The 18099-nt window shown below is 36.5% G+C and overlaps 1 protein-coding gene across 1 annotated transcript; it reads left to right on the forward strand.

Moving 5' to 3' along the window:
• Positions 1–413: 413 nt before the first annotated feature.
• On the forward strand, positions 414–15568 carry LOC104496965 (centromere-associated protein E-like; the record flags this gene model as incomplete). Its single annotated transcript, XM_010140164.1, has 18 exons — positions 414–698; positions 808–966; positions 1674–1895; positions 3050–3208; positions 3414–3635; positions 4656–4793; positions 5845–6045; positions 6130–6276; positions 7256–7468; positions 8622–8831; positions 9333–9542; positions 10953–11174; positions 11747–11950; positions 12534–12646; positions 13171–13268; positions 13817–13982; positions 14397–14659; positions 15471–15568. Coding segments are annotated over 18 exons (3330 nt in total), but the record flags the coding sequence as incomplete, so codon positions are not given.
• Positions 15569–18099: the final 2531 nt, after the last annotated feature.

Genomic DNA, 18099 nt, shown 5'->3' on the forward strand with positions numbered 1-18099 from the left:
ACAAGGAAGTTTCAGCCCAAACCGGGACAATTATTTATGGGGGGAATGGACAAATACCAAGGAAATCATTGTCTTGACACCATTATCTACAACTGAGACTAGAAATATGAATGATGTTTCTGTAGTATAGTTTGTGGGGGTTTTGTTGGTTTGGGGTTTTTTCCCCCGTCAGGTCATGAAATTCTACTTCTGGTTACTTGTTTCTGAAGTCCTCACTTCAAATTTTACATGTCTCTTATTTCAAGAAACTTGAATTGCATATTGAGTTCAGTGAAATGTTCTTATTCTGAAAACAATGCAAATGTCTCTAAAAGATCACTTCAGTTTGTTTTACATGTCTGAACTCTGACAGGTTGATTGTTTCTCTTAAGGCTACTTCCCAAATATGTTGATTTCTATATTGTATAAAATAGGTAACACAGATTCAAGAAAAATCTATTGAGCAAGAGCTATTTCTTCTGAGAGAAGAGCTGAGCCAGACTCAAAAGAAATTGCATGAAATGGAGGCAGCAAAGACCAATAAATGTCTAAGAGAATCTGAAAAAATGGAGAGAACAGATTTTATTCCAAAATTGCATGACTCTCAAGAAGTGAGCGCTCTGACAGGAGGAGGAGATGATAATCTGAAAATGCAAGTGGAGAATCTCCAAAATGAGAGAGACCAGCTAAGAGAAACTATACAACAGACAACTAACATGGTAAGAAAAACAGTCTTCTTCCTTTAGAATAATAGCTTTACTAATTATGTCTTAAATTTTGGGTGTGTTGTTTGGGCTTTAATATACTTTAACTGTGTTGTGTCCCAAGAATTCTGAGATGCAGGAGGAGTTGAGATGTGCTCATAAATCTCTCAGACAACATCAGGAGACTATTGTGGAGCTGAAAGGAAGTGTTTCAGAGAAGGAAAATCAACTCTTAAAAGCACAAGAGGCATTAAAGGAAACAACTGATGAACTGCAGCAGAAGGTCAGATGCAGTTTTGTCAAGTAAACTAAAACCTATCAGGATTTTGCAAGGGTCAGTTTAAGTTTGTAAGGGTCCAGTAAATGTAATAATGAAACCTCATTACAAGTTTTTACCTTCTTTTTCCCCCGTACTGCTTCTTGAAAGAATTCCCTAGAAACAGAGGCAGTGAAAAAATGATCAAATGGAATTTGACCTGCAAGCTACAACCCTTACTTATAACCAAACATGCCTTAGTGCTGAATGATTGAATATTATTTGGAATCAATACTGCTCTTTGACCTCAATGCGTTTTCCAAGGCTTAAAACTTTCTAAATTCTAATAATATGTCTTCTAGCTATGTTTTTGCTGTGGACATAGCAATGGAGTAATTTTTATGGAACTATAATGGCCTGTGGGTTTTGTTAAAAATCACTTTTGTCTATCAGTAAGACAGAAGCACTGAAACCTGATTGACTTTAAAGCAAAATTATTACAACTTTCCTTCCTTACTATAGCATAGTATAACCCAATTATACCAGCCTGTACATACACAGCGCTTGTGAAATATGATCCACTGACACTCTTCTTAAATCAGAACCTGGTCACTGGGACTAGACAATACTAGAATGATACTGTGTGGGTTTTTTCCAAACTAACTATGAAACTACTTCTACCCATGCTGGAAATTATTAGAAATGTAAATACTGGTTGTTACTTGTTCTTTCAGCTCACTGAAGTAACTGAAAACCTGGCTCGTGTTTCATCTGAATATGGCAAACTACTGGCAGAAAAAGAACACCTTGAAAGAACAATGAATGAGCATATCTGTCAGCAGCTTGAGAAAATCACTGTGCTTAATCAGGAGAAGGATGAGCTACAGGAAATGGTGGAGATGTGTAAAGCAGAACGAGATCAGTTAAAGGCTGACTGTCAGGAAAGCAAGGAGAGAGTATGTGTAAAATCTCTTACTTGTTTGAAATGCAGCTTATACCACTCTGAACTGCTTTGGTCACGAGGCCTTCTGCTATTCAGTGTCTCTTTCTCTCCCTTCACTACTGCATAGCAGCAGTGAACTAAAAATCTAGTTTACTAATCAAGCCTGGATTTTGGAATCTGTCTCAGGGTTTATTCTTTCCTCCTGCCTTGGCTGCCCTTTTGGTCACTCAGCTGAACTGGGTTTAGGCTCAGTTGTCTGCCGCCTGCTGGACAAACACTCCAAGTTCCTGGTTTATTTCATCTACAGTGCTTTTGCATTTAGCACTGAAGGGAGGAGTAATCCAGGTTTACTGATATCTAAGGGCTTAATTTTCCTGAAACTTCAGCTCATTCTAGATTGAGGAGAAAGTTACACCTGGAGAAGAAACTGATGAACTATCCTATTTCTCTTTCCTGATGTCTCAATTCCTAGTGGATTAGTGACTGCAATATTCCAAGTATTTTCATGAAAAGTATGCTTATGTTGACACAGTATTTCAGATGAATTCATTCTGATATATAGATAACAAAATTCAAGCTGATAATGCTAAAGTTAGTCTGGTAAGTATTTTTTTCCCCTGAGAGAAGCTCTGTAAAAGCTTTTATATGAATTTTAGCAAGCCTCAGGTAGAACCACTGATTTCTTCTATATAGACCAACTAATTTAAAACTAAAATAGGCAATTTTCAAATTGGATTATCAAATCTTTAATTAGATTTACATCTTATAATCAATGGGACAAATTTTCCATATAATTGGTGGTAATTGTCACAAGAATAAGGGTATCTTTTTCATGGTATGGTGTTCCGGGTTGGATTGTTTTGTTTTGGTTTGTTTTTTGAGGCCTTGGATTTTTTTTTTTTAAGTAGTCATCTACATGTTCTCCTTGCCCCCAACATTTTTCCATTTTCTCTTCTGCCTACTTTTAAAAAAACCTAAAGATGGTTTCTAAAGACTGTCTTCCTTGGGAAATCTTAAACTAGGCATGGGAGAATGACAACTGAGGGATTCTAAAGTAAAACACTGATTATTCTGATAGTTCTTTCCTAGAAATTCAAATGTTTTGACTTATTCTTAACTTCTGATAAGCAAAACTTAGTCATACTGAGTGAATACCTTGTTCTGCAGTCCTTAAAAGTTCTGACAGAAATGGAAAATCTACAGGAAGAACTAAGGCATCAGAAAGAGCAAGCTGATATCCAGAAGAACATGCTAGCAAATGGAGAGGAGAAATTGCGAAACACTGAAGAAAAACTGAATGAAGAAATAAACAAACTGAAAGAAAAGGCAAGTACAGTAATAAGAAGCTCTTAGAAATAACTTAGAGGATGTCCCTTCAAGAACTCATTAAAATAACGGGTATTTACCATGGTAATTTGTGCTGATTTATTAGTCCAATAGATGATGTCATGGTAATGCAATTTAGCAACAGAAGAGTTTTTGCTAATAGTTATGTGCTGATTTCATACTTTTTCAAAATATTTTTTAATAGGTACTCAAGTTGAATGCAGACTTAGATTTGGTAACTATGGAAAGACACCAGCTGCTGGGAGAACTGAAAGAAAAGACTGAGAGTGAAAGCAGTAAATTTCAACAGCTGGAGAAACAGTGTGGCTTTTTAGTACAGGAGAGAGATCAGCTCCAGGAAATGCTGGAAGGCATTCGAGCGGAGAAGAACAAACTGGAGATTAACCTACAGGAGAGTGTTGATAAGGTGCTTTATCTTTGATTAAACTATAAACACTGGGTAGAGGAAGGTGATTAATTCTTGCAGCTGTCATGAAAAATATCTTACAAGTATTAATGTTATATACCCAGACTGAAAAATATTGGCATACTTTAACTTCTGTCTTATGAAATGGTATTTAAAGATGTATGTAAATTCTTTGAAAAATGTTATCTGAGGCTGCTTTATTTAGGGATAAATGAGGAACCAAAAAACACATGGGTTTCTTTGCAAAACACTTAACAGGCATTTTTAAATGAATTCGATGAAATGGTATGTTTCATAGTTGAGCTCCAAAACTTTGAAACTAAAGATGACAAATTCTGGCACTAATGCCACATCTGGAAAAGAAGAGTGAAGACAAGTGGATTGTGTGGTATCTGTTGAGCAGCACTCCTTGCTCAGATGTTGAGTAATGACATCAAATATCTGTAGTTAATTCAAGTTTACGGTGAGGGGAGAATCTTACTCTTGCTATAAGTATCTTTCAGTTCACCTGGTTTTGAATATCAATTGTCTTGCTGTAAAACTTCAACTTCATTATAAATTCAGAAATTTAGTGAAAGGAATGCTAGTTCTATAATAGGTTATCCAATTTATCAAAATAATTTAACAGCACTCTGACAAGAGTCAAACTCGTAGATCTGCGTTAAGTATTTTCTAGATAGTTCTTAATGTGAACCCTTCTCAAATTTCACCTCTGCTTTGCATTACTCATCTGTAAACAAGGATTGCAGAAAATACGTCCAAACACGTTTGTAGCGTACTTCGTCTAATTCTTTACACTACTAAGGATTTTTCAGTATGCTAGTTGGCAGGCTCTGCTTAGTTAAAGGAGAAACTTTCAGAGACAAAACTTGAAATTTCTTGTACTCAAACTAAAGCAGGGGTTTTTTTGTGCCAAGTATTTTGACTGCTGTAAAATGTTGGATGGCCTGGTGTGTGTGAAGTAGACTCACATACTATCTCAGAACTTAAGTTTGTATTTGTTGCTCTATTTTTACTCAGATTCTTGAAACTGAAAAGGAATTGAAGCAGCAACAAGAACTTCTCAGCAATGAGAAGGTGAAAGCGGAAGAAACAGAAGAACGTTTGCTAAAGGTTCAGAGGCAGTCAGACATTTTGGAGGACAGTCTCAGAAACAAGGTGAGAAGTTTCGGTTTTAGTAGATACTCTTCTGTCTTCTGATGTTTTATTGCTGCCTTTTATGGCTGCCTTTTTGTTTATTTCCTCTTGCTTGACTGAAGTTGACTAGTGTTATGGTACTCCTCTTCCTTTCAATTTCTTGTTCCCGGTGATTAATACACCAAATTTATTTTTAAACTTCTCTTGCCATTAGTGTCAGTTTTAGAGTTATTGGAAATGGTGTTCTTTGATCTAAGTGATTTGACAGTGCTTTATAGGGGAGCGTACAGATGCGCTAAACTTTTGCTCAAGATAAATCCTTTCTGATTTTTAATAACATTTTTTATTTTTCCTGAAGCATGAACATGGGCAAAGGATTTTGTATAAGTTTCTTCAGTGATGCTTTAAAAATAGCATCCTCAATGTGTCTCACCCTCATAACCAGTTGGATCGATCCATTAGAAGGGCCATTTTACCCAATGTGTGCAGGCTTAATAGTAATTCTACATGTAGTTACTCAGACTTTAAAAAGCATTGTATAGACAATATGACCCTAAGTCGGTTTGGAATCCTTGATGCTGTCCACACTTTCTGAATAACAGATAGAGTTTGAAAGTCTTACACCTAGTTCTTGCCAACTCAATCTGCTTGCAGTTTTTACTTCTTTGCTTTTTGCCTGTTTAACTCTTTCTTTGTCTGTAGATCAAAGCACATACTTAAGGATTGCTTCAAATTAGCAAATACATAACTGTTCTACTCATTAGAGCATCTTTTATGTTAATCTTCTGTTTTGCTTAATTTTTCTTGTTGGATGTGTTGACTGCCTTTTTGTTTGTTTCCTCTTGCTTGACTGAAGTTGACTAGTGTTATGGTACTCCTCTTCCTTTCAATTTCTTGTTCAGAGTGATTAGTACACCAAATTTATTTTTAAACTTCTCTTGCCAATAGTGTGACTTTTAGAGTTATTGGAAATGGTGTTCTTTGATCTAAGTGATTTGAGAGTGCTTTATAGGGGAGTGTACAGACCAGGACCAAATTGTAATTCTTGTTTTTTCTCCACTATTTACTATAGGTTCAACAGTTAACTGAGATGTTAAATAGCATATCATGTGAAAAAGACCAGTTATTGGCTGAAAGAACTAGTCACTCTTTACAACTTACAGAAAAAATCTCATCAATTAATCAAGAAAAAGATGAGCTACAAAAACTTCTCCAGGATGTCAGGTCTGAGCGGGACCAGCTCAAGACAGAATTGCAAAAAAATTCTGAGATGGTTGGTGTTGCAAGCTGCATACCTAAGTTTATTCATAACTTCTCTTCTTGAATGGTACTTAAAATATGTATGCTTTTATTTTAGTATGTGGAAACAAATGCAAAACTGGAATGTGCTCTTAACCAACTGAAACTGAGAAACCTGAATGATATCTCCATTCAGGTGAACCTAGAGGATAATGCAGAGGAGATGGTTGATGTCAGCCTGAAAGAAAAAACCTTGAAAATTAAGGTAAACTTACATGTATCCTTACAACAGGCAGAGAAGTAAGACCTTAATACCATTTATTCTGAAGCATAAACCTTGATTTGAGCATCATTCTATAAATGCTAGAAAAGCCTTTAGTGCTGCTTGAGTTAACACCAAAAGCGGTGAAGGACAAACTACAAAAATCAGTTGTGTAGCATTCTCCATCGTACTTTCTATCCTACATCAGCAGCAGGAAGCTAATAATGAGGGAAGATAACATCAGGTGATCCCTCTTAATGGCACTCTCCTCTTCTGACTTTTGTAATAATACCTTGTATGCCCCTTTCTCATGCAGTTTTCTCAAGAATCTTGTATTTGCTCTTGTTGACAAGGGGCATACATTAGGTTCAATGTTTTTACTGTGTGGTGAAGAGTTTAAACTGGTGAATCTTGGTTCTTCCATCCAAGAACCAAAGATGAAGGCAGTATGCCTGCGAGGTTTTATACTTTAAGAGGTATAACCTAGCTTCCTATGTGATAATTCAGTTGCCGTTTACCGGGAGTGCCTTGAAGCCTATTGCATTTTTCAGCCTGCTACTGCTTGATCACATGTTCCTAGCACTCTCCTGTAAAGAGGAACAATTTCGTGATCCCTTTCTTTCAACAAAGGACCAAGTAGATCAGTTTGGAAGCTCATCCTGAGGACAGCCCAGCAGGCAGACTTGTGAACAGGCAACAATTTCATTTTGGGCCTGACCTACAGGTCTTGATATGGCCAGGCAATCTAAATCATTAAAGTAATCTGAGCTTGTGAAATCATTTTATGAAAAACTAAAATTCTCTGCTTTTGTGCCTGGCTTAGTGTTGTTGTTGTATTCCTGTGGAAAGCCAAAACTGAAGCCTTAGTCCTATTAATTCTTCTGTTGTAAAACCAATAGGTACTGTAGGGATTAGTCATGGAGTCTGGTTTATTTTAAGCTTTTTTCCTTGTTGTGTCTGAATTTGTTTCACTTGCATTTAGGAGCTTCTTGAGAAATTTCCAAATATAGGGAAGAGGTATGAATGTCTCTCCACAATGTCTCTTAATCTGAAGAATGAACTGGATAATCAGAAAGCACTGATGGCTGTGATACTGACTCAGCTTTCATTGGAACCAAGTAAACAAGTCAAAAAGCTTCAAACTGAAAATGAGAAAATAAACACTCACCTCCAGAATTTATTGAAAAAGCTGAAGGTACCAACTTAAAATGCTGAATATATGGATTGCTTTGGTTTGGTTTTTTTATAAGCCCTCAGTATTAAGAGCTAGGATTCTGCATACTCTAGCTTTGATTTTTGTGAATCTGTATCTTGTGGAAAATAAACTTGCTAGTAAATGCTTCACACTCCTGGAAAACAAGAACTATTTAAGTTAATCAACCTTAGTCAGGTTAGGTTTTTCAGTACAGCTGCTTTACACAGTATTATTTCTTTTTCCAGTTAAAATGGATTATTATTAATGAAATCTTATTCTTTACTCCATAAACCAAATTATAGACCCCAGGTACGTGTATTATTGGGGGGGAAAGAGACATGTAGGATACCTTGGAGATGTATGTTTACTCTGCAAAACTACCCAAGCAGTTTGCTGACTTCTGTGGCCTTGCAGACCTTCCCTAATTTGTAGTTCAGTGGAGAAACTGATTCTAATTATCAGAAAAGAATTAAGGGCAATCAGGCAATCATATGTAGTAGTACAGTAAATGATAAAGAATTTGAGGTTTGTTGGATTTTGGAGGGGGACGGGGAATGGCAGGTGCAGGGAGAAGACAAAGTTCATGTCCAGCATACAAAAATACAGGATATAATTTTGAGTGTCAGTCCTAAAGAGCCATGTTTGATAACTTCACACAGGTTTTTCAGGTTTGATTTTTTTCCTTTTTCCTATAGATGCCTTTTAACTTTTTCATGATTAATAAAGATATTTAAGATGTAAGTAGTGATCTCTGCTTAAATAAAGCTTTAAATCAGCATAGTGATATTCTTGTAGATTGTCTGCACCTTTCACAACTCTAAGAGAAAATAAATACAATGAAGAATACTTTGCTTTTCAAAGTCTAAATTCGTGGAAGTCTGTTTAGAGCTTTTTAGACTTTTTGGCCTTTTTAAGAGTCTGTAAAAAATGGGGTACTTTAGAAATGCTAACGGTCTTAAATGCCATTGCTATACAGCATGTGTGAACTTGATTTTCTTAGTTATGCTTTAATCGTCCTGGACACCTATGAGCCAAGAGAATAAATAGACGGGATTTTATATGCAATGGAATTTTAGCTGGGTGTAGATTTTAGCTGGGTATAGGGTACGATTTTCAAACATACTCACTGATACAGCCTGTGCTTCTACAACAGTTTTTTTTCAGTAGTGTTTGCTCGAAGAAAAGAGAATATCATACTACTGTTAACAAGTATGAAATGGAATCGCTCGAGGAAAAGAGAAAACAAGATCAGCTACAAGCTCAGATTCGGTATCTCAGGAAGACATATTTGAACCAGAATGTAATACCCTCTGAAGAGTTAAACATCAATGAAGTGCTGCAGAGTTTGCACTTGAGTGCTGAGGTAGTATCTGAAACAATTTTAAGACTTGCATATTTCAAGGCATGGGATAATGTGGTGGTGCTAATCTAATGGCACTGCTTTTACCTGTTAAAACTTCACTTAAGGTGGGATAGAATTTGGGTCTTTTTAATGCTACTGTTCCTATAGTATGATGATTCTGTTTTATAAGATGGCTCAAAGTGAAATTGTTGGGTTATAAAACAGTAAGAATGTTATTTACTCATCTGCACTGTAAAACACACATACGATCTGACACCAAGATGACTTTTAAACCAAGATAAACTTTTACTAATATGCCTACTTTTTCCCTTTCCTACCTGCCCCAGGAATGTGGATTGTCTTCGCATTTTCCCCAGTAGATTGTAATTTAAGTATAGCAAAATTCCTTTTATACAATAATTAGCTGCTAAAACAGACTTCCTGCAAATATTGATAGCTAAGAAGGTGAAATGTGTATTTAGACACATCACAGCAATATTTAAACTTTAATTCCTTTTAAAGAGCATTCTCAAAGATATATCAGAAATGGAGAGTGAACTTCTCTGCATAGAGGCAGAGTTACAGCGGGAAGAAAGTGCTAGAAAAGAAACAATGCAGTTCTGGGAAGCTTGTTCAAGAACTCACTGTGATGCAGAGGACCTTAAAGAAGAGTTAAAGAAAGATAATGAAAGGCTTTTGCAAGTTATTAACTTCTGGACTCCTAAAGTAAAGGTAAAGTTAAATCTTCTTTAATCAAAAGTATTTTGTGTAAGCACCCTGCCTCTAACCTGATTAAAAACAAAACAAACACCAAAAAAAAAAAAGCTATTTAAAGGCTATTATCAGCACTTCATACATTCATACTTAACTCTAAGATGTAGGAGTACTTAGAATATTTTTAAAGACTTCTTTCCTTATGCATTCAAACTTGGAAACTTGCTTTGTAAAAGATTTTCTAAGTGATAATGGGGGGGGTGTTTGCAGTTTTTATTAAACTGAATTGTGGAAACTGTAGGTTCCAAATTTTTATATAGCTTTGCTTGCAGAGCTTTACAGCCTTATACAATCACTTTCTTCAGGATTTATGCCTACAGGCTTGTCTGCTCTCTTCAAGCTAACTTCATCAAAACTGCTCTAGTCTTTTTTTTTTTAAACTCAATTGTCACTTATATTCTCACATCTTTTCTAATTTCAGAAAGTCAAGTTATTCTAGACGTGGTTCAGCCTTTCTTTCTCTTTTTCCTCCTTACCTCTCGCCCCATTTAGAAAAAAAGACCAAGTGTTTTACAGGCTGAAGTGCATCACAAAGAGGATTTCATCTTTCTGATTAAACGTAGTGACCATTTCTCAAACAAAAGGTTATAGGAGGGAATCCACTACCTTCTGATTTGTTTTTAAGAACAGTCTTCCTAACGAGAGTGTATCCTGGAAGTTCCATTTCTGTTCATATTGTTATTTCTTCTGCTAGTAGTGATCTGAAGTATGGAGATGTCATCATTCTCCTTCCCCCAATGTTGTGACTCAGTTCTGTTGAGTTTAGCCTATTTTTAAAAGTTTCTTCTGTAGAGTCAATAGCAGTCTTGACTTCTTCAGAATTTCCCAGTGTTGGCGGGCTTGCAGGATCAACGCTTTTACCAAACAAACAACAAGAAAAAAAAATCTAGTATAATGTTGTCATTTCCTGCAAGTGTGAAGTTTTCCTTTGTCTGCCACGTTAAGCATATGGGTTTCTAGAACTGTCCAGTATGTGTGTGTTTTTCTCTCAAATTGTTTCAGTTATTCAAAGAATACATTCTAGGAAAAACTTCTGTGAATAATTGTGTTTTGTACTGACTTTCAAGAATTTTTTCCAATATAGTTCCTTTGTTTCTGTAATGTTAATGTTTGTTTCAGTTAATGCAGAAATACCGGTAAATTTGCAATGAATTTTCTTCTTGTGCCCTTTTCTGCCTCCCTCTCTTTTGGAAATGAATCCAGTCGTTTGAGTGTTAGTGATTCTGTTTCTGATGGCAAGCATCCTCAATACAGGACACTGAAACAAGAATGTGAAATTAATATAGTTCAAGATACTACCTGTGCCTTACCTTATTTCTTGCTGATTCAAAAAGTATTTGAAATTTATCTGTATGATGTTATTTTCAGATGCTGCTTCAACTTTCTTCAGAGCTGGATGCCAGAACGGCCAATTATTGTAAAAATGCTGATATTGAATCAAAACAGAGAAAAGAGAAAAGTAAAGAGTGGCTTCAGGAACTAAACACTCTTAAAGAACAACTGGCCCCTGGTGGCTCTGCCAGTCTCGCATTAGAAGAGGAAAACTACAGGCTTCATAACAAATTAAAGGCTGCAGAACAAGATACAAAGGTACCAATATTTGTTTCTTGGGTAAACTTCTTTGATGCTTCTTTTCTAAGTGGGAGTACTTCAAACTGAGAAAATGAAGATTGATGACAACTGTAAAGCTGTGCCACACAATACATTGGCCCAGAGTGCACTTTATGTTTGTAGTTTTCTTTATTCCCAAAGTGAAATTTTGAGCTCTTGCCTGCAATGTGATTATTTTAATTGCCTGTTTTCTGTACGGAAATAGATGTCAGTTTAGAAATCCCTATTACATGTTCCTATTTTTTTTAAGTATTGATTTTAACAGTGTGATACTCTCAATGGTTGCTTTAAGTATATGGTATTCACTATGTCATACTGGAAGCTGGAGAAGAATTCTGGTTTTTAATCCTAGGAACTGAGGAATCATTTTCTCTCTATGTTATAGTTATCCTTGTTCAAAGCACTTTTTTCTTGAGTGACACAAAACTGAAGTAGACAGCAAGAGATGCCATAGAGCCTGTAGTGTTGGGGTTTTGTGTGGTATGGGTTGTTTTGTTTCTTAAGAATATGAGCATGTGCTGTTACTGTTATCTCTTGATATTTCTTAATAGGCTATGGAATTAAAAATTCTGAAGTTGGAAAATGTACTAAATGAAGTAAGAAAAAATGTCACAGAGAAAGATGACAGGATAAACAAGTTACAAGCACAGATAAAGATACAAACAGAGACAAGTGAGCTCACCCAACTGCAAGCCAGACTGAGTGAGACAGAGAAGTGCCTCAGAACTGCCTTAACAGAGAATCAGAGTCTTCAGGTATGAGCAAAGTACTTTTCTCATTCTGTTCTGATCTCAGAGAGAGAAAGCATGCTTGAGAACAGCAGATCTCTAAGGTCAACTTATTGTCTGTATGGCATTTTTGGAATAAAACACTCTGCTCAGCTGTTCAGCATGCAGTTTCACATTCTACCAAGGCAGCCTTTAGAGACAGAATTTAGAACCCAGCATGTGATACTAGAAGCTGAATTTAACACTTGCACGTGATACATTTCTGAAACATTCTAAAAAAAAAAGATTTTAAATTCTGAAACTAAACCATGAGCTCTTTTTTGTGTCATGTATTTGCATACTAGTTCAAAATTTCCAGACTTATATCTACAAATAAATCAACAAAACCTGCTAAAATATGACTGTATGTAATGTACCAGAGTTAGGATACTGACTAATGCTAGAGTGGTATTTGGTTATGTGGGCATTCTTACTCCAAAATAACTTCCTTTTCCCAGTGTTGTCCTGCAAAATCTAGCAGATCATAGTAAAGATACGAAGTAAGCAACCCTTAAATTCATTGCTAAGTAACAGGCCTTTCTTCATACTAAATCTTTTATTTTATTTTCAGGCAAAATTAGATAAAGGTGCTGAATTGTACAAAGAAGAAATTAATGATCTCAAAACACAATTGGTAAAATGTGATATGGAAAGAATGAAACAATCCAACTATTTTGATATGAAGTAAGTTAAAATTTTACCTTGTTACAATTCTCAACTCCTTAGTTCTTAGCTTCTATTTTTCTGGGTTTTTTTTCAGTAAAATAAGTAGTGAGCATTCAGCTTCAGATGTCCTAGGTTTTAATTGTAGGTACATTCCAGAGAAAGTAAAAACCATACGCATCTCAGGTGAATACGAAACTCCTTCCCTGTACACCCACCAATATTTCTCAACTAACCCGTGTTCAGCCAGAAATGAAATAGCTGTTCCAAGAAAAGGAGTTGAGGGGCAAGCAGTAATCGAAAGCACTCGCTAGTTCACTGGAGGGAATGGATATGCAGAGAGAAATTCTAGTCCAACTTTTAGTTTTCTACACTTTACCTAAAATCCAACAAACAGGTTTCTGTAGTTTTACCTGTGTAACTTGGGGTATGGTTTGTATTTGATAGCTCATTTAGAAATCAAACTCATGCTCTTGCAACTGTAATAATGAACTAAGGATTTCTTGGGTTTTTTTTTGTTCTTTCTCCCTTCCTGCCCTATATAGACTTGCTAATTATAAAGCTCTTGCAGAACACCAACAACAACAGTTAACAAAGCTAAAAGAAGAACATAGAAGAGCACTGCAAGAACAAGATGTTACTGGTAAATTCACGATAAATATAAGGGAGTCTTTCACGATAAACATTCAGTTTTAAGGTTATATGGTTCAAGTCCAGATTGAGGCCTCTTATCTCAACGGGTGAGGAGGATTGGGTGCAGATAGAAAGTGAAGTGTGTTAGCCACCCATATACTGCATTAGAATCACAGGAGTTCTTGCACTTGTGGCAGGATAAGCGGTAGTTTTAGTAATTCCTCTTGCCATTTTTCCTTGAATGACTTCACATATGAATAGCTACTTCTATTCATAATTAACATGCCTGAAACTGTAATTATTTCAACTCTTAACTGGCCCAGTAAAGAATCTTTTAAGTTACTTAATACCTCCGTGGCTGTGTGGATACTGGGAGGTGTGGTTTTGTGTTTTTAAAAAAAATAAACAAACAAAAAAACCCCACTGTTCTAATGGCACTTGTACCCTAGTGAAGTTTTACACAGAAGACCATAGAAAGGAATAGGCTAAAGAAATATACTGACTTGGTTTTAAGCACTGTCCAAGTAACACAAACATCGGTATAAAACTGTTTTCTAGTAGTGCTGCAAAAAGAATCTCTTCGACAATCCCAAATGCCCCTTACTTGTGGTGGTGGTGGCAGTGGTGTTGTGCAGAGCACACAAATACTTGTTCTAAAATCTGAACAAGCAAAGCTACAGAAAGAGAACTTGCATCTGAAGAAACAAAATGACCTTCTACTAAGGTAAATATAAAGCTGACCAGCAACATGTCAAATCATTTCTTGCTATTTAACTATGTGTGTCATTAGTGTTTATTTCTGGGAGACCTATAGAAATGAGTATTACGTAGATTTTTCTAGATTCTCTCACATAATAAACTTGTATTTAAAGCTAGTGATTTACCGCTTATATCTTTATGGCTTTGGAATTTTAAATTGCTTTCTTTTGTAAGAATCTCTTAAATGCTAGAAGATAAACGGTATGTTAGAAGGCATTTGAACTTAAATTGCCTCTGAAGGCAAGATATACAGATAGAGTCTTGCATTGCCATGTCTGTGTTATGTCATCTGAAAATAGCGGAACTGTTGTTCAGAATCTTTCCTTACTTAAAGGAACTACTTTAAATTTTTCTTTATTAACGCTGGGGTTTTTTTTAGTAATGAGCTTGAACTGAAAGAGGAACTTAGAAAATGGAAAGAGCGAGCACTAAAATGGAAAGAGCGATCCTCAAGAGAAACCATTAGAGAGTCAGTACCAAGGTCTCCAAGAAAGACAGTGCCATATTCTCTTAAAGAGCAAATGCCTGCACCTTCCATGGAACCTATTTCTCAGGAAATTGAGCCTCAGGATATATCAAAGCCTCTGCCACTGACTTGTCCAACAAATTTCTTCGATAATTCCAGCCTGGGTACACTAACAGGTACGTACCACAGCAATGTTGTCCAATAAAGATTTGGAGAGGCAGAATATAAGGAGTGGTGAGTTGAGGGTAGATGCTCTGTGCATTCTATATTCAGACCTAAAACTTCCCCGATAACATGATTTTCCTGAATGGTTGGTTAGTCAGCTGACTGTTGAAGGGCTGACCAGCGGCACCTGTGAAGCTTATGTATCTTCTACGAAACCTAATACTTAAATGAATCCTTCACGCCCTGAAGATGATACAGACTACAGTGGAGGTATTTATGCCTGACTTACAGTGAATTAGCAGAATATCATTACTAGATAGCTGATACTCTGAAGTGCTTTGCTTTTTAACTTTACATTGGTAAAGCACGGATTTCTGACAAAGCTATTCAAGGTAAACTGCTGGTTAACTTTTCTCCTAAATTTCTTCAAGATGGTCTTTGTTGAATCTGCTGGTCTGCCTGGCTCCAGCTGCAGTAATAGCTATTTTGGAAACTTCTGTTCCTTAGCCCTACTCAGGACTTCCTTATATTTGGCCTGGTGACTTCTGGGGAAGTCTCCTAGTGATCGATGCTAGCACATTAATGCTGCTACCTTTATCATTACACTTGCTTCCAAAAACTTCCAGAAGGTCCCCATTGGACATGTTGAAGCGTTAACCGGTTTTCAAGGAAAGAACAAGTCATTACTGTTTCTTGTGATAGCCAACTTCCTCACAACACAAAGCCTCCTTGAAGACAAGCTTTGATAAAACACTAGTCAAGATTAAATTGCTGTATTCCTACTGCTGTTCTAACAGAGAATGGTTTGTGTCTTCTCTGTAGATACACGACCTGCAGGAATACAGCCCACGGAAGAACACCTTAAGCACTGGTTTGGAACTTCAGAAGAAGATAAAGCCCCTGATTGTACAACGCAATAGAAGAGCTCTGTTGTAAGCTGCTATTGCAGTAGCTACAGACACAATCTGCATATAGGAGAGAGAATTGCTTTGGGTCAAAACCATTTTACTACCCTGCTTCCTTTTTAGACCTACTTTTCTGTATGTTTGATATAAGGTTTGTTTTGATAATAAAGGCAAGATAATATTACTAAACTTTGTGTATGTGTGTCTCAGTTTACCCTCAAAAATGTTTTTTCTGAAGAAATTATGCCCAAGTGAAATTCAGGTAGGACTCTAAATTCTTTAAAGAATGCTATTGGGGGAGCTTTAGGTCTGGTGTGAACTTATATCTAACTTAGTTTGTATTAGAGTTTTCCAGTCCAATGATATTAACTCTACCTTAAACCTCTAGATACAAAAATAAAAGTTGGTAAATCACTAGTTAGGCAAAAATAAAAGGGGGGGGTGGGGGGGGCAAAAAGAACAATTCATCATGCAAGTGTCCTAGTTTAGAATTTGATAATTTATATTGCTAAAGAGAAATTGCTTGAGAAAAACATTTGTGGGAATCTTGTTGATTTCTGTAAATCCTTAGGGAGAATAGAGACTTAATGCTGCCATCCTTTTGTATTTTCAATGCAGGAGAAAAATCACACCTTAAAAAATCTTGACTTTCACTAGATGGCAGCATCTCAGTGTTTCAACAGGAAATTACGTTCATCTAGAGAAACTTCACAGTTAAACTACAATTCCCATCAAGCATAGCAAAAAAGTGTAAAACTTCCTTTTGTACAAGGGTCAGTAAACGTAACAAGCTGTTTGAGATCTCTTGGTGAGTGATATTGATAATTATTTTTAAATGCTTCAGAATTGGTGTGGCAAATGTTCATAAAAACTGATTGTTAGCTTGAAAAACTTATTTACAGTAGATTTTGCTTCCAAACTGTTAAGGTGATTTTGGGGAAGTACTTGAACTGATCAGGGTTGTGGGTTGTTTTGTTGGGGTTTTTTTGGTTTTTTACTTCTACTGAAAAGATACACGTGGCAACAAAGAGTACCAAAGAGCTTTCTCTGCCGCAAGGGAGCACTGAGCTCATGGTTGATACTCGGGACTTGCTGCAATTAATAGAATCACAGAATCACAAAAACCATCTGCTTGGAAGAGACCTTTAAGGTGATCAAGTCCAACCATTGACCCTGCACTGCCAGGGTCCCTAAACCATAGAACCTTTCCTAGAATTTTGTGTTTGAGGAGTTGCATTTTGGAAAGCTTGGTACATTAGAGAGACAGTGCAACTTAGTTGTGTGTGTAATCTCATTTTGCTCGGTTAACTGAGTAATTATCACCTGTTGATGCAAAAAGATTATGCTAATGCAGGCCCAGTCTCATATAAGTGTATACCTGCCATCAGACACATCCATCTTTTTACTAGCTAACCTAAAGAGTGATTTTAAGGTATTGTGCTTTCCCCTAACTGGAAAGGTGCATCTCGGTTACTGTTTACTTAGAAGACCAACCTTTGTGCTTTTTTTCTGAGCGCATATATGCATGTGTGTCCCAGTTATGGGTGGGGAAACCTACAGTGAAGTATTTAAATGTCTTGAAACGTGATCTGTATCTCAGTTTGACTTTAAATCAAAAGAGATTATGTTTTCTATAGTAGAACGATTTTTTTTCAGTTAAACTGCTTCAGAAGTCTTCGGATTTGAATCTGTAACCTTTAGGGAAACATCAGTTTTGCAGCAACTTTTGTCTGGAAAAGCTGCTGAAAACAGAGAGAATTTCTGGTCGAAATCTGAGAAATTAATAATCTGGTTTAAGATGTAGGATGCTAAATTTTACTCTAATCTGAGTCACAGCATAGATTTGAGCATGTCTAGATGATAGTGTTGGCTGCTAATTTAGGGGAGATTATGGCATCTTAACTTCAGTGAAGCACTCCTTTTGTTGGATTCATGTATCTAGTTAAAGACTTCAGAGTCTTGGGACACCTTTCTATGCTCATAGTTACATAATTCACAGAGTACAATTTGTTTATGAAAGTGCAGAAAGTTTTGCTTACTGGGATCCCAGTTAACACCAGATATCACACTGACTGGAACACAGTGACCTTAATATTTAGGCAGTTCTTAGAAATGTCACACTAAGTAGTTTAGTCCTTATCCGAAAATCCTCGTGGAAACTTTTGAATCTGTAAAAGTGGGAGGATGGCATTTGCTTTTACTGTTTGGCTGCAACTTTACATGCTGTATTTATTGAAATGTAATGCAGCATTACAAGGTGTGTGCATGGGCAGAGGAGGGTTATCTTCTGCCTTTTTGCTACTACACACAGTGAGGTAGAACCTCATAAAGGTTTCCTACCAGTTGCCCCAAGGATGCTCAGTAGTTCCCTCAGAGAAAGCACCGTGAGAGACAAAGCTCCATTCCCACCCCCACCCTCCTGTCTCGGAGCTGGGAATCTGCTGTGCTGCAAGATTCCTAGGACAATTCCGAGCAGATACCAAAGCTGGGCTATTGTGTGGAATTTATTGCAGTCAAAGAAGTTGATGAGTTTGTAGCTTGAGAGG

This window comes from Buceros rhinoceros, unplaced genomic scaffold (genome assembly GCF_000710305.1).
Source record: "Buceros rhinoceros silvestris isolate BGI_N320 unplaced genomic scaffold, ASM71030v1 scaffold9457, whole genome shotgun sequence".
In the NCBI taxonomy this organism is placed as follows: Eukaryota; Metazoa; Chordata; class Aves; order Bucerotiformes; family Bucerotidae; genus Buceros; species Buceros rhinoceros.